Source organism: Aedes aegypti, chromosome 3 (genome assembly GCF_002204515.2).
Source record: "Aedes aegypti strain LVP_AGWG chromosome 3, AaegL5.0 Primary Assembly, whole genome shotgun sequence".
NCBI classification, from domain to species: domain Eukaryota; kingdom Metazoa; phylum Arthropoda; class Insecta; order Diptera; family Culicidae; genus Aedes; species Aedes aegypti.
Genome location: NC_035109.1, coordinates 6,390,944 through 6,407,514, shown reverse-complemented (window position 1 = coordinate 6,407,514; position 16,571 = coordinate 6,390,944). Strand labels below are relative to the sequence as shown.

The following is a 16,571-nucleotide window of genomic DNA, read 5'->3' as shown; positions in this document are numbered from 1 at the left end:
TTCGTCGTAGCCAGCATCATCACCGAGAACGATGTAAGATCTGTAGCATTAGATGCAGTTGACGCACTTCCTCTCAATTTCAGGGCGATTCAGCATACCACCCGTTCCGACCCTGTTCTCAGCAAGGTCTATCGCTACATTCAGCAAGGCTGGCCACAATCAAAATCAGCCATTCCGGATCGTGATGTTCAGCGGTTCTTCGACCGTAGCGACTCGTTATCAACGGTTCAAGGGTGCGTGATGTTTGCTGAACGCCTTGTGATTCCGAGCAGTTTCCGAGCGCGTTGTTTGCACCATCTTCACCGGGGTCATCCGGGAATCCAGCGCATGAAGGCGATTGCGCGCAGTTACGTGTACTGGCCGTCGATCGATTCGGACATCACTGCGCACGTCAAGGGTTGCAGTAGTTGCGCAGCCGCAGCCAAGAGTCCGCCCAAATCAGCACCATTGTCGTGGCCCAAATCAACGCATCCATGGCAACGGGTTCACATCGATTACGCTGGGCCCATTGAAGGAGAGTACTTTTTGCTCAGCATCGATTCGCTTTCCAAGTGGGTTGAAATCGTCCGAACCAAATCGATCACTGCCTCAGCTACCATCGGAATCCTACGGAGTCTGTTCGCTCGTCTCGGCATGCCAGAAACGTTAGTAAGTGACAACGGCACGCAGTTCACCAGTAACGAGTTTGCGCAGTTCTGCCTGGAGAACGGTATCAATCACGTTACCACCGCACCGTTCCATCCACAGTCCAACGGTCAGGCAGAGCGTTTCGTGGACACATTCAAGCGAGCGATCAAGAAAATCCGAGAAGGGAGAGGAGCCATCCAAGAAGCACTGGACACTTTCCTGATAACCTATCGTTCGACACCAAATCCGTCAGCCCCAGAAGGCAAATCTCCGTCCGAAGTCATGTTCGGGCGCCGAATACGGACCAGTTTGGATCTGCTTCGCCCTCCAACTGTTCAACCGTCGAGCGATCATCAAGGTGCACGGTCATTCAGGAAAGGTGATCTAGTGTACGCCAAGGTGCACTCGAGCAATTCCTGGAGATGGGCACCGGCAGTAGTTTTGGAGCAAATCGGAAACGTGATGTACAACGTGTGGGTAGAAGACAGGCGTATGCTTCGGTCGCACATCAACCAGCTGCGAAACCGAACCGTAGCCGGTAGTACACAAACTTCCGGTACGACTTCGTCCAAGGCAGTCAACCATCAGTTGCCTTTGGACATTCTGCTTCAAGCCTGCAACCTGCATCAGCCAAGTCAGCCTCAATCGTCACGTCCTTCTCCGCTACCAACACCAGCACCATCCGTTCCGGTGGCACAACCGCCATCGTCGCTCGCAGCACCGCCAGAACATTCGACACCATTGCAAGCTAAACCAAACCTGGTCTGGGTGTCTCCAACAGTGACGGAACCTCCTGAACCGTCTTCTTCTGTATCGTCAACAACCCGATTCCCATCGTCCTCAGCAACAAGCTCTGTTCCATCAACGTCAGCAGAGTTCATGTCAGCCAACGAAGTCGAAACAGCTGGTCCGTTACCTCGACGCTCTTCTCGCTAACGAAGACCGCCGATAAGGTTCGATCCGTACCAGCTGTATTAAGAGGGGAGATGTTGGGAACCACTGGACCAACATAGCGATCAACCGATCGCTACCACCACTATCACTACTATGCTCACTGGTAGCAGCTAGACTGCTACCCGTAGATGCGCGAATAGTAAACAACAACAACTGTTCAGCCATTGTAATAGTCCGCGCGCTTCCCGCGATACATGTATGTACTTTTAGTCGTTTTAATAAAGTTTTAGCATGTTTGTTTTGTACGTTCGCGTCTAGTTTATGTGTAAATATGCACACGACCACCCCGCCGGCGCGTACGTAACAGATAGCATCCTTAACTTCGCCTATTGTGGGAGTTGGCACGTCTCCCTCATCCGCCGTACTGATGAAGCCATTCCTCCTGCTGTCTTGATCTTCCTGCTCTGCGCCGTTTAGGTGTTCATCGTAGTGCTGCTTCCACCTTTCAATCACCTCACGTTCGTCCGTCAAGATACCTCCATCCTTATCCCGGCACATTTCGGCTCGCGGAACAAAGCCTGTGCGGGATGCATTCAGTTTCTTGTAGAACTTACGTATTTCTTGAGAACGATACAGCTGCTCCATCTCTTCGCACTCCAACTCTTCCAGGCGGCGCTTTTTATCCCGGAATAGATGGGTCTGCTGTCTTCGCTTCTGTTTGTATCGTTCCACGTTTTGACGGGTGCCTTGCTGCAGCATCATCGCCCGCGCTGCATTCTTCTCGTCCAAAACCGTCTGACACTCCTCGTCGAACCAACCGTTCCGTCGATTTGCTTCCACGAACCCAATGGCACCTTCCGCTGCGTTATTTATGGCTGCTTTTAGACTACTCCAGCAGTCCTCAAGAGGGGCTTCGGTGAGCTCTCCCTCTTCCGGCAACGCTGCTTCAAGGCTTTGCGCGTAATCAGTTGCGACTTCGGGTAGCTTGAGTCGTTTCAGATTGTACCGTGGCGGGCGTCGGTACCGAATGTTGTTCACAACGGAGAGTCGTTGGCGCACTTTAACCGTCACTAGGTAGTGGTCCGAATCGATGTTTGCGCCGCGATAAGTTCTGACGTCGATAATGTCCGAGAAGTGTCTTCCATCAATCAAAACGTGGTCGATTTGCGATTCAGTTTGTTGGGGTGATCTCCAGGTGTACCGATACGGAAGGCTGTGCTGGAAGTAGGTACTACGTATGGCCATGTTTTTGGAGGCGGCGAAATCAATCAGTCTAAGGCCGTTTTCGTTCGTAAGCTGGTGTGCCCTGAACTTCCCTATAATCGGTCTAAATTCCTCCTCCTGGCCAACCTGAGCGTTGAGATCTCCGATAACGATTTTGACATCATGGCTTGGGCAGCCGTCGTATTCACGTTCCAGCTGCGCGTAGAAAGCGTCCTTATCGTCATCGTCACTTGCTAGGTGAGGGCTGTGCACGTTGATTATGCTGATATTGAAGAAACGGCCTTTGATCCTCAACTTGCACATTCTGTTGTCGATTGGCCACCACCCAATCACGTGCCTCTGCATTTCGCCCATCACGATAAAAGCTGTGCCCAGCTCATGTCTATTGGCGCAGCTCTGGTAGATGATATAACCATTTCTATACGTATGTACCGTCGACCCTTTCCAGCAAACCTCCTGCAGCGCTACGATGTCGAACTTGCGGACCCTCAATAATTCGGAAAGAATGCGGGTACTTCCCAAGAAATTGAGAGACTTACAGTTCCATGATCCGAGTTTCCAATCGTTAGTCCGTTTTCGATGCCTGGGTCTATGCCGATTGTTCCGGTCCGAATTTACATTGTATGCTTCCTGTACTGATGATTTTTACGGCTGGCTTGTAAGGCCTGCACCAACCCCCTGTCTCGCCGGAGGATCATCGTGCACAGCACTGTTTAGAGTCCCACGCTGGCACTAGGACGATGATCAGCCGCTCCTAACATGGAGAACAGACGCTGTTTTGAGCCGCCCCTAACATGGAGAACAGACGCTCTGATAAGCTACACCCTCAGAAGAGAGGAGAGGAGCCCCCCTTCCCTGTCAGCATACGACCAAGGTTCCACCAGGGTTGGTTACGCGATCTTCCCTACGGTTACTCGTATCCCAGGCGGCACCACGGGGAGGTAGGGATAGGAGTTACTGGACAAGAGGCTAAGGACCACAAATGGGGTCTATTTTATACCTGCAGGTACGCGAAGTACCAATGGTACGCATTGTCCAGTCATTTACCACCCTCCGAAAATCCTTCTGAGAGCAATAGCGGCTGAGTGTCTTTGCATCGTTGATTCATCGATCCAGTGCACTGTCATCCCAAGGTAGCTTCGTCTGAATTTTGTCCAGCAATCGGCCGTCGTTGCCACGTTGGTAACAGATGCAAACTTCGATTTTAGAGCATCTAACATAGTCTCAAACCGGGCATCCAGACGTTTTACAAAAGATTGGCGGCAGCCAACAGTGATTTCTTTCGGCAAACCCAGTAAGGCAACTTTTCGGAAGAACGGTGACTCAATAATGCGGAAAGCCAGTCGCTCATTGATAATGAACTCATCTACGGCCTTATTGAGATCATCTTGAGTAACAGGCGGTTCAAATTCCTCTTGCGTATATCGCGACTTCTTTTTTCCGCTTATGAACTTTTGCTTTATTTGTTCTTCCGAAAACTTGTGTTTGCGCTAATAAAATAGTAAAAGTTAACACTTTACACATTTCAAATACAACAGCTAACTTACCTTTAGATGGCTTTTCAAGTTTGAAGACGATGTTAGAGCACACTTAACCACACACACTTCCGGAAGACAAATTCTGCAACGAGCTTCAAAGTTCTTCCAATCCTGCTGTTGAACGTACTCGAAATATTTATTGAAGCCGTCCCACGGCATTTTCGCTGCTCCATCCGTATTCATTTTTCTTCTTCAATAGAACCGCTTCACGAAAACTGATGGTGAATTGTGACAAGTTTTCTTGATCAACACCCTTTTATATCCTAGTACTGAGTTTTTCGTTATCCAGAGTTGTGTTTGATCCTTTGCTCGCGTCGCTTGCTCCTGCGGGGGCGGGTAATGTGAGCAGGATCAATCGTGTCGCGCGTCGCTCGCGTGGCATGATCTATTAGTGGCGCGGATCGCGAAGCAGGTTAGTAGTGTTTGATCCTTTGCTCGCGTCACTTGCTCCTGCGGGGGCAGGTGATGTGAGCAGGATCAATCGTGTCGCACGTCGCTCGCGTGGCATGATCTATTAGTGGCGCGGATCGCGAAGCAGGTTGGTAGTGTTCGATCCTTAGCTCGCGTCAAATAATTTATCATGGTCTAATCGCTTATCAAAGTGAATCCTATGACCCAACGATCCTCCCCATTAACAAACATCCCTCCCAGTAACCTTTGTGGAGATGCAGAGGCAAACACGGTCTCCAAAAAGCAAAGGTTACACACTAACATTCCTTCCCCCAATCCCACCTGACTGCAAGGACGTGGCCGGCGCCGTTATTGACCCTGTATAAATAGAGGCACTGAATTATGCACACTGAAGAAGATTATTGCCAATCCCAGCTGAACTCCTAGTTGATTCTTTGTGCATTTTCACTGACTTCGGTCAATCACGGAATAGCAACCATTGATATGTGTAGTCAGTCTAAGCTAAGCTAAGCTAAGCTAGTACTGAGTTTTTCGTTATCCATGGATACGGCATCTGCATGGAAACACATCCAAAAAAACGAAAAATTACGTGCAGTTGCTGTTGCTCCCACAGATTGCTTAGTAATCAACGATTAGATTAGCGGTGTTCGTTGACGTTGATTCAACGCAACACGTTGACGTTAACGTTAAGAGCTACAAAAATCAACGCAACGCCGTTAACGTTGATTATCAAAAATATTAACGCAAACGGCGTTAGCCGTTGATTAACGTTAACAACCCTGGTACGTATTGAAATATGTGTGTTTTATGTCTATTCACTTTTACAAACATTTATTTTTATTATGTTATAAAATACACAAACCAAAACATTATATTAAAATAAGAGTCGCAAAAATAAGACCTTTGATCAATTATTTTAATAAAACAACAATTTTAAGCAAAACAAATCACAAGATTTTCATGAAACATGACGATTCGATAGTTTTGTGATGCTCCCAATAAGTTTCCACGACATGGGTAAAATTCAAACAATGTTTGTATAGCCAATGTTTTATACCTTGTGAATATTTGTTCGGGCTTTTTTGAAATGCTTTCTTGTTTATCCTGTTATTGTGGATGTTGTTCCAAGAAAAAATCATGCCTAGTGGTAGAGCATATATTGGTTAATAAAAGTGCTGAAGACACAAAATTGCTCAGATTAATATTTACGCTGGTAATAAATACAAAAGGTGGGTGTCCAAAGTAGCCCCTGGAATCAAAAGTAGCCCGTCCGACGGTACGCGTATATGTCAAAGGATACAAACTCTAGTGGAATTAAATGGTATAGTACTAAATTCGGGTTTTTCATCTACTTATAGGTATTCTACTAAACAGCTCGAAGATTTATTATTATAATATAGAAGATTAAGACGATAATCACACAAATGTCCTTTGCATAATAAGGTGCGTTATATTTGTAAAAATAACTATAATTGAAATTGATGAACATGTCACACGATTTTATTTCTTACTTATAGAGCACGACAGACAATTCAACATATAGTAAATGAACTTCTTTGTCTTAACTACTGTCAAATTGTATGTCGTGAAGGTTTTTTTTTGTGTTAAACAATGTTTATTTTTATGAAATTAATGGTAAATTCCATTATCGTGTTCGGTAATTCAATAGACATCAATAAACTTCTAGTTTTAAACAAGGATTAGGACATGGTGTCAACCTGAAAGTTTGTGAGGATATTTGAAATGTATACCCAATACAGATTTTATCATTGAAACTAGTACCAATTTTCTCATTTTGTTGAAATCATTAAATTTTTGATAAATATCAGAAGGTTCCTTCGGAAATTGCCTTCATTTAGGCGTTTTCTGTGGTATTCTTGAAATTTAATTGTTTATTATTTCCGTATATCTTGCATTGTTAAGAATTTTGCAAGCATATATGGATTCACAGAGCCCAAATCAATAAAATAAAGTTGTTTTCAAACTTAACATTAATCGTTTTGACAAGTGATCAATTTCACCCTAAAATAGGATCTCTTGATTTTTTTTACTGAATTCAGTGTTGACCAGACTCATTTCCCCGAAATTCAAATTGTGAAGCCATGTGTGTTATAACTGTGCGTTGTATTCCTGAGATGGAGGGGGAGGTGGTTGGGCTTGAGTGTTGCACATGGGATCCGACAGTTTCGATCTCGGTGGGCCGCAATTCAAGTCAGTGATGGAAAGTGGCGAACGCTTCATCTGAACTGGAACAAAAACAAAACCAAACGCTCCCGAGCGTCAGAGACTGGCTTACTGTGCTTTTGGGAAAAAAGCTGCTTACCCTCCGAGATTTATGGTTTTCAAGGGCTTTTGATTACAAACTAGTAGTTTACTGTCGATATGATGGTTATACAATTAATTTGTCTGTCAAAACCATAATAAATCACACCTTGCTCGGTTACTCGCGAGTAAACGCTCGCGAGCTTGTTGCTACTTTTTTTGACATGTTCTCCCGAGCAGACGGGTGCGGGCTTACTCACACCTAGCCAGATCCCGAGTCTGTGATGTTTGTTATGCGTTGGTATACACTCGTGAGCTGCTTCGTGATGCGAACTTTTCCAGCACTGATTCAAGTTTCGGTGAAATGATTCGCACTCACTCACTCACTCATTTCATTTCACCGAAACTTGAATTGTGGCTCTCTGGGATCAAAATTGATTGATTTTGTGTTCAGTACTCAAACTTAACCATCTGCTTTTCTATCTTAGGAGGATAGAGCATGGTTGTAGTAGTTCGTGGCTTCGTAGTTCGGAAAATGTTATTTTCGGGGAAATGAGTCTGAACAACACTAACTGAATTTAATAAAAATGGAATAGTTTCAAATCGTCATTAGACATCTAGAGACCTAGAAATTCCTGTTGTTCGCTTTGGAAGTACATCGACTTTCCGCACAACTAAAATAAATGTTCCTAAGGCATATTTTTCTTTTAAATCAAACTCGTTTCATATACGATAATAGATATATTTTCATTTCATTTTTCTCGATTAAATATAGTGTATAATTTGCCCTTGATCAATTTGATGTACGGATTCGTAGATCTAGTATGGAGGCGGCTGCTGGTGTGGATACTGCTGGCCCATCATATTGCCCTGGTTGGGCATTTGACGTTGCAGCTGAGCGACCAAGTTGGGCGTCTGCTGTTGGTTCATACCTTGGCCTTGATTTTGTACCATTCCTTGATTGTTCCCTTGCTGGGCCAAACCTGTAAAATAGTTGTATAAAAATCATTGTAATTTTTATGAACAGTGTTTGGGTTACCTTGTTGCTGTTGAATCAACATCTGCTGTCGGAACCGTTGCTGCTGTTGTTGAAGTTGCTGGTTCTGTGCTGCAGCTGTGCCGGTATTGCCGGGCCGTGGATATGGCGGAACCGTTCCCTGATTGACCATATTGTTCATGGTGACATTAGGTGCATGCTGTCCATATTGGCCACCCCGCGCTGCCAGAGCCCTCTGTTGTGCCATATATTCCTGCTGAGAGGTCCTTTGTTGGCCCATTTGATTAAAACTGTTCATCATCGTTTGGGCACCTTGCTGTGCAAGACCCTGATTTCCGTAGTTGGGATAGTTTTGATTCATGTTTTGGTAAGGACCGCCTTGACCTTGGAACATTCCACTCTGCATTCCTCCCTGGGGCATGTTCTGCATTCCCATCATATTCGGGTTGTTTAGTGAACCGGTGTTTGTAGCGCCTTGTCCTTGTCCTAGCATTCCAGGGTTTCCCATGCCAGGGTTCATCCCTTGATTCACCATACCGGCATTGATGTTGTTGGACTGCTGGATGTTTTGCATTCCCATGATTCCAGCATTTCCCATTCCACTAGCGTTCGAGTTACCAGCGGCTTGGCCAATCAATGCGTTTCCACTCATTCCAGTATTACCCAATCCTTGATTGACCATTCCCGATCCTTGTTGAGCTATGAGATTCGTCTGGATCATGCTTCCGCCAGATCCCATCATTGTTCCACCAGCTGCAGCGTTGATTCCAGAGCCGACCATTTGATTTGGCATTCCAGGACGGATTGGCCCACGCATAAAAGGCTGTTGAGGATTACGCTGAGCCTGTTGCATGAAACCAGCAGCTCCTGGGCTCACTCCTCGTGCTCGTAACATGTTCGATAACATCTGTTTGGGATTGGTATTGAGTTGAGGTCGGTCAAACCTGTTCATCGTCGGTTGGCCTAGGTTCTGGTTGTAGAACATTTGCTGCTGCTGTTGTTGAGGTGTTTGTTGCTGCATGGAAGAGTAACCTGCCCATGGTTGATTGCTGCCTGCGACGTTTTGGTTTCCAATTTGGTTTGCCATTGGGTTTACACCTCCAGTACCGGTACCAACGAATCCCATTTGATTGGAAACCGATTGCTGTTGCTGTCCCATCATTCCACCCATTGCACCGGTATGAACTCCTCCCGGTCCTACGCCTTGCTGCTGAGCCATCTGCTGGACCATCATCTGGTTCTGCGTGGGCTGCTGATATTGTTGTTGCATGTGCTGAGGATTCATCTGGTTCATGTTCATGTTGCCCATTTGCATTTGATTGATATTTGCATTCTGGAGCTGTTGCATTGTTTGCTGGGGAGTCATTCCAATTTGTTGTTGCTGCTGCTGTTGCTGTTGCGGAGGTCCATGCCCTGGTTGTTGCTGGCCGGGAGCCATTCCTGTTTGATGCCCAATCTGTGGTTGACCGGGCAGGACTTGGCCTTGCCCAGGTTGCGTTTGATTTTGTGGCGTAGTTGCTCCCTTTTGCTTTCGCTTTCGGGTTTGAGATTTTCCCTTCTTGCCGGAAGGATTTGGAGATTGGTCGGAGGTTGGTGTGTCCGCCTTCATATCATCCTTGATTTTGTCCGGTAAGGGTTCCAGCTCCTCCGGTGGTAGCGGCAATGGCTCGTAGAAATAACTGCTTGGCTTCACAAGGCTGTGGGTGTGGTACTTCAACAGTCTGTGGGTCTCTTCGTACGCCAGAGGTTTTCGTTCGATTTTAACAGCGCCAAACCAAGCCCAAGATAGCGGAGCCGGGTTTTTATGACCTTCCAGTAAATCCCAAACACTCACTCGCTGCTTATCGGCTAATCTCAGTCCCTGAAACGAGAAAGAATAATGAATTTCAAATTGAAAAGTAACTGAGTGGGTTATTTTCCATAATATCATGATCTATGAAGGCCATTTGTCATAACTTCAAATTATGCGGAAAACGAGGGTCATATCATAAAAATTCAATGTATATCATGCCAATGCGACTATTGTCGGGCAACCTTATTTTCTTCGGCAGTCTTCCCATAAGAACTGCGGGTTAATTTGTTATTCTATTATCGGAAACTCGAAATTAGCAACTCAGGTGAAAGTGTTTGTGCAATCTCCAAAAATCTTACAGGGTGTCCATTGAAAATCAGTTTTCCCAAATCTGGATTTTTCCCGGATGCCTTTGCATTAGCAATTGGTTGACATCATGGTTCTGCAACCTTATATTTTTCGACCAGAGAAAAATAAATTGCGCCGATGATCTTAAAACGTTTATAGATCGTCGCAGTTACTTCAAATCGTGTTGGTGTCTTCTACGCCATCATTCCTTGTACAATCAGAAATAAACACGCAGAAGACCCCACCAGGATTCGAAGTAACTACGACGCATTTTTAGAGGCTTTCAAGATTCACAGCGATTGCCCAGTGCATTTTCAAGAACTTTCAAGTAACTGGTCCATTATCACTTCAATTCTCGTTATTTATGCATTTATTTGGTTCTACGCCATTTAACTTGATAAAACCTCGCCAACAATATATCGCCAATTCACTCTGTTCATTGCCGCCTCTCTCCATCCTCGACTTCGACCCACGCTCTCCAGGTCTTGGTACACCTGGTCAAACCACCTGGCATGCTGCGCCCCACGCCCACGGCTTCTTGTTCCGACCGAACACCATATTTACAGGGATGTTGTCCATTCTTGCAACATGCCCTGCATATCGTATCCTTCCAGATTTGGCCAATTTCTGGATACTAGGTTCGCCATAGGGTTGGGCGAGCTCGTGGTTCATCATTCGCCGCCACACAGCGTTTTCCTGCACACCGCCAAAGATCGTCCTAAGCACCCGGAGTTCGAAGACTCCAAGTGCTTGCAGGTCCTCCTCGAGCATCATCCACGTTCCATGCCCGTAGGGGACTATGAGCGTTTTGTACAGGGTACACTTGGTGCGGGTATGAATTTCTTGACCGCAGCTTCTTGTGGAGGGCATAGTAGGCCCGACTTCCACTGATGATGTGCCTCCATGTTTCACGGCTAACGTTATTGTCAGCTGTCAGCAAGAATCCAAAGAAGACGAACTCATCGACCACCTCGAACGTATTCCCGCTATCGTAACACTGCTACCTAGGCGAGCCCTGTCGCGATCAGCTCCCCCTTCTAGCATGTACTTTGTCTTGGTCGCATTCACCACTGGTCCAACTTCGTTGCCTCGCGTTTCAAGTGGGTGTACAGGTCTGCCACCTTTTCATATGTTCGGCCGACAATGTCCATATCATCCGCGAAGCAAACAAGTTGACTGGATCTCGTAAAAATCGTTCCTCGGCTGTTGAGGCCGGCTCTCCGCATAACACCTTCTAGCGCAATATTGACAAACAGGCACGAAAGTTCAACACCTTGCCGTAGTCCCCGGCTGGATACAAACGATCTGGAATGTTCGGCTGAAACCTTCATACAATTTTGCACATCTTCCATCGTCGCTCCCGGGAAAGCTGTTCTTGTTCATGATTTTGCATAACTCTACGCGGTCGATACTATCGTATGCCGCCATGAAATCGATGCTACCATATATTGTGATGCGTTGGGACCTGGTGTTCACGACATTTTTAGGGGATCGTTGTCGATCGGCCAGATCGACGAAGCCGGCTTGATAACTTCCTACGAACTCGTTTACTACAGGTGACAGACGACGGAAGATGATCTGGGATAATACTTTGTAGGCCGCATTTAGAATGGTAATCGCTCGAAAGTTCTCACAACCTACTTGTTGTCTTTCTTGTAGATAGGGCATATTACCCCTTCCTTGCACTCCTCCGGTAGATGTTCTGTTTCCCAGATTGTGCCGGTGCAGACAAATGGCCAGTGTTTCCGAGCCTATCTTTATGAGTTCAGCTTCGATACCATACTTATTGTTCTTAAGCTGGTGGATGGCACTCTTAACCTCCCTCATAGTGGGGGCTGATTGGTTTCCATCGTCCGCAGTACTCGACCTTCATTGCCTGTGCTCTCAGCGTCATTCAGGTGTTCATCTTAGTGCTGCTTCCACCTTTCGATCAACTCGCGTTCGTCCGTCAAGATGCTCCCATACTTATCCCTACACATTTTCACCATCACCAGGTAATGGTCGAAGTCAATGTTAGCGCCACGATAGGTCCTGATGTCGGTTATGTCGGAGAGATGATTAATTTTGGTCTGAGGATAGTGCGGTTTACTTCACTCCAACTTCGCGAACGGCCTTTTCGGTGAGATCATGCTCTTTTTGGTAGGTTGACTGATTGTTTGTCATCGTGCGTTGTCGGTCTGTTGGTGATCAGCGTATTAGACATGAGCTTGGGTTCCTTCTTGATTTGTGCACTTTTACTGCCGGGATGTTGTGGTTGTGCACAATGCCTACATGAGAAAGGCTAATTGCAGTAAGTGATAAGGCATTATTGGCTGTTACAAACGAACAAATGTGTGTATGTAGCGTCGCAAGTAACTCGCACGCCTGATGAGATGTGATGCTAAGCGAAATTTAAGCCCCGCTTCTTTCACATCATGTACGTTACTGTATTGATGTGGGAACCTCGCAATGTCTTCGTTGGTGATGCTTTCGGAGAGCTCATGTACATTGACCTCTGTATATCCCTGCCGAATTTTGTATTTACAATCTTCTACCTCCAAATCATATCGCCCATCGTGTTTTTAATTCACATTTTCGGCTTTCGCTAAATCCACACATTTAACATGTACGTATTTCTGTGAATGATTGAATTGTAAACGCTTCAATTGGCTTGGCACTATTCCGAGTGTTTGATTGATGAAGCTTTGAATTTCTTCACCATTAGGGGCTGTTTGGGCACGTCAGGAGTTAATCATCAATGTTAGCTTCCTTTTCCCGATCAGCCTAGATAGCCGTGTAGTGTCGGTAGCGGTTGTTTCAATTGGCTAAAAATTAACACTACGGACTGCCTGTTCCGGTGGTAAAAATCCACCTAACAGGTGACCCCTAATTCATGCGGCTTTAAGCTTACCGTGCCTAAGAATGAAAGGTTAGGGGGGTCTAAATAAAACCTAACCGCAAACGGAGCCTGTGGAGTACCTGGGCGCCCTCTACAGTATTATGTCCTTCCTGTGCTACCCGGTGCAATGGTGTAGGTGACCTTGTGTTTCTCCGAGATAATCGGCTGCCCTTCTTCAGCCTCAAGCCTGAGGCTAAATAAGGGTGGGATTATTAATACGTTGTTATTTAGTTTAAATTTTCACCTCGATGGTTTCGCATTATGCGTATTACACAGTGTAGTCTGTGCTTTTCGCCTTTGGCGACTTTTAAGAGATACCGATCTGTTTTTTTCGCTGCTGGTCTTTTTCGGTCTGAGATTGCGAAAAGCTTAATCCTGCCTAGTTTGGGTAGTGGCTACGGTTAGGATAGCTTAGTTAGACCAATCTTCAGCATAAAATATAAGCAACGATCAATCTATGTAGACTCATGCGAATGGTAGAGTTAAATGGCGCAAAACCCATACTTTTGTGTACTTTTATCTAGGTAACCTTGTGGACCCAGTTTTTGTTACTTTCATAAACATGAAATGGCTAACTCGCGTGCTAAATAGCGCTATCGTTGCTACACTCAGTTCTGAGTTAACAATCAGAGATGTATGTGCTGTCACAATTGATATTTCTGTTGGTGACCTCAATAGGAAATACGTCTTTCGTTGCACAAACTGGGAATTGGTTGTGACCAAATTCTATGAATTCTCTCCGTCCATTGGAAATCCTAGTGATTTGAATGTTTCCACTTCCGGTGAATTGGGACACAATTGTCCTTGCTTCGAGTGAATTCCACAATTGCTTGTTACTTTGTTCCTCACAACTCCCTTCGCGGGACGAGTTGTCGTCTGGCTATTGGTAAAGGAATATGTCAGATAGTCAGGCTGCTTTTTAAAAGCTCTTGCTTAGGCCAACTCAAGGTCTAAGCTTGTTATCGCACGTCGAACTCAATTTGAGGAACTGAATTCAGTGAACTCTGTAAAACTTATATGGGTCCTTGCTATTCTTCCATTGCTGGGAATGAATTGGTTTATGAATTAGCTCGCAATGGAGCATCGCATGACTTCATTGGCCCTCAGGCAGCTATTCCAATTTCGAAGTGCTGGGTGAAGCTTCAGAAATTCTTGGGCGGCAACTCAGCACCAGCAATATTGGAATAATTTTGAGTCATGTCGTCAAAAAAAAAAAAAAAAATGTACATTACTGAGCCATCCCAAAGGTGGCTAAGTATTTAACAAATCTGTCAAAGCAGAATTGCAGTCTCTTGGTAACAACCTTGACTGGTCACTGCCGACTCAACTATCACATGGCAAATATTCAGTGTGTTGATACATTTGTGTGTGATAGTTGTGATTCCGATTATGGAACTTCTTCTCACCTGATATGTAACTATCCAATCTTCGCGTAATTGCGATTCCAATTACTTGGTTAACACTTATTAAGTGAAACTGATTTCAGAAACCTGAATCTTCAGGACATTCTGTTGTTTTTAACCCGCTGTGGTAATGAGCTAAAGGCTCTCTTTACGCTCATGCGTTTTGCAGTGTCCTTTTTAGGGCGCTGTTCGAACCCATTGTGGTATGGAGCTACATGCTCTCAATTCGCTTATGCGATCTTCCCTCTTCAAGGGACCCCACTCCTATTTCCTCCCATCTTTCCCTTCCCTTTCCTCTCCCATCGGGTAGATGATGAAATAGGCTCAAATATGGCGATGGCACAAATCTCCCAAATGGCGGGGAACGTGCCTCTGGAGCCGGCCTTCTGATACCTGATACCTGAAACGCTTCAATTGGCTTGGCACTATTCCGAGTGTTTGGTTGATGAAGCTTTGAATTTCTTCACAGCTTGGACGTCGCCGTAGATTCGATAATGTTGACTTTAAATTTTTTTTCGCATGAATAAAGAGCTATCACCCCACTTAATGTTACAATTTATTGAAAAGCACACTTCAAAATACGTCTAATCGATACGAAGTGTGATCTCACACTAATATTTGCAGTACATTTGTAGTTAATTTTGTAAAGAGACCATTGGAAGTTCAGTTATATTAAGAATTGTGTAAAATCTGTGTAAAATCTAGAATTGTTTTTCACATTGTACCAATTTCAAAGACAATGCCTTGCATTAAGAAGAGTCAATGAATAAATAAAAAGGGGGTAATTTGGTCCAGTATGCCAAACTGGGAAAATTGCTTAAATTGATAGAATTCAATTTTGCGTTTTTTGCGCCATAGGTACCTCCAAAATTGCCAAAAATATGCCAACGAATCTTACATTGAGGCAAAAAAACTTAACATTTTCTTAAGAAATAATTATGATTTGGCGCCACAACGATTATTGTTGAAATTTTTTAGTTTTACTTATGATTTTGGTGAAGAATTTCAGTAATAAATTTCATAAGTCAATCAATGAAATTCGGTAATAAGCGCAATGATAATATTTTAATTCAAATTATCAATCGCTAATATTTTTCGCCTTTTATCTCAGGCGTGCTCAATAATTGACATGTTTTGATAACATGTGATCTACTATCGATCAACTTGTAGCCAACATCGAAAGCGGAGTAGGGTAGGTGTACCAGTTATGGCCATAGTGGTTCCCTATTTCGCCATACGTGATATCTTGAATGTCTTCACATTTTGAAAAATCTTTTGTGTTTTAGCAGTAAGATAAAGGATAAAAGTTGATGTCAAAACATTCAGAAAGATTGAAAATGTAAAAGTTATCCATATTTTGCATATGGCCAAATAGGGAACCACTATGGCCATAACTGGTACACTTTCCCTAGTTCTTCTAGTGATTGCTATGATAATTATTTCAAGTAATTGTTGTTAAAGAATTCAAAGCTCTCACTTATGAAACTTATGATCCCATTTTCGAAAGGTTTAAGCGTGCAATGAAACCATAATTTGGCTGGTTCATAAGTCTTGATGTATGGAAAACCTAAGTATTTTTGCCTCAGTGTATGACAAATATGCCTTAATGGGCAAACGACCTTATACCAATTGGCTTGATTTCACTAAGAATCAATAGTCAATACTTACATGTTTCTTTTCAATACTGTCGATGCTAATCTTATTCCCCTTCGCGTCAATCGAGCTTCCAGCTGGCTCGCAGGCAATCACTTCGCACGTTTGCTTGGCAATGGGAAGCAACTGCCGAACGTATTTGATGGATGGATTATTCTTGTCGCCCAATTCTTTGCGTAATTTTTTCATCAAATTGGTATACTGCTTCTTGGTTTCATCTCGTTCGGATTGGCTGTCGGACATCAGCGTGGAATGGATAAGGGTGGCCAGCATGTCTAAGGTTGTGGTGAATAGTTCTCTGCAAATATTCATCATTAGTGCTTCTGATGTAACGCTGAATATTTAGTTTTACTTACGAATTGTTACTCAAGTCGATTACACCCTGGCTAATTAGTTGAGAAAAGAGTATTGCCCAGTCACTGGTAGATGTTGAATTCTTCTGAATTGAATCGAACAAACCTCCAACTAGCGAATATCGCAATTGTAAAGCATCCAACATCTTTTCAAAACCATAGGGATCCTCGATTCCTCCAACCAACTCAAT

At 44.5% G+C, this 16,571-nt stretch overlaps 1 protein-coding gene across 1 annotated transcript in view; it reads right to left on the bottom strand.

Moving 5' to 3' along the window:
- Positions 1-7,682: 7,682 nt before the first annotated feature.
- Positions 7,683-16,571, bottom strand: part of LOC5570315 (mediator of RNA polymerase II transcription subunit 12) — a 59,073-nt gene continuing 50,184 nt past the window's right edge. The window contains exons 5-8 of the mRNA XM_021852945.1: positions 16,384-16,571; positions 16,043-16,325; positions 7,996-9,814; positions 7,683-7,939 (exon numbers count right to left, since the gene is read on the bottom strand). Of these exons, the coding sequence (XP_021708637.1) occupies positions 7,776-7,939; positions 7,996-9,814; positions 16,043-16,325; positions 16,384-16,571 (2,454 nt within the window). The 3' untranslated portion in view covers positions 7,683-7,775. The remainder of the gene's footprint in view (positions 7,940-7,995; positions 9,815-16,042; positions 16,326-16,383) is intronic.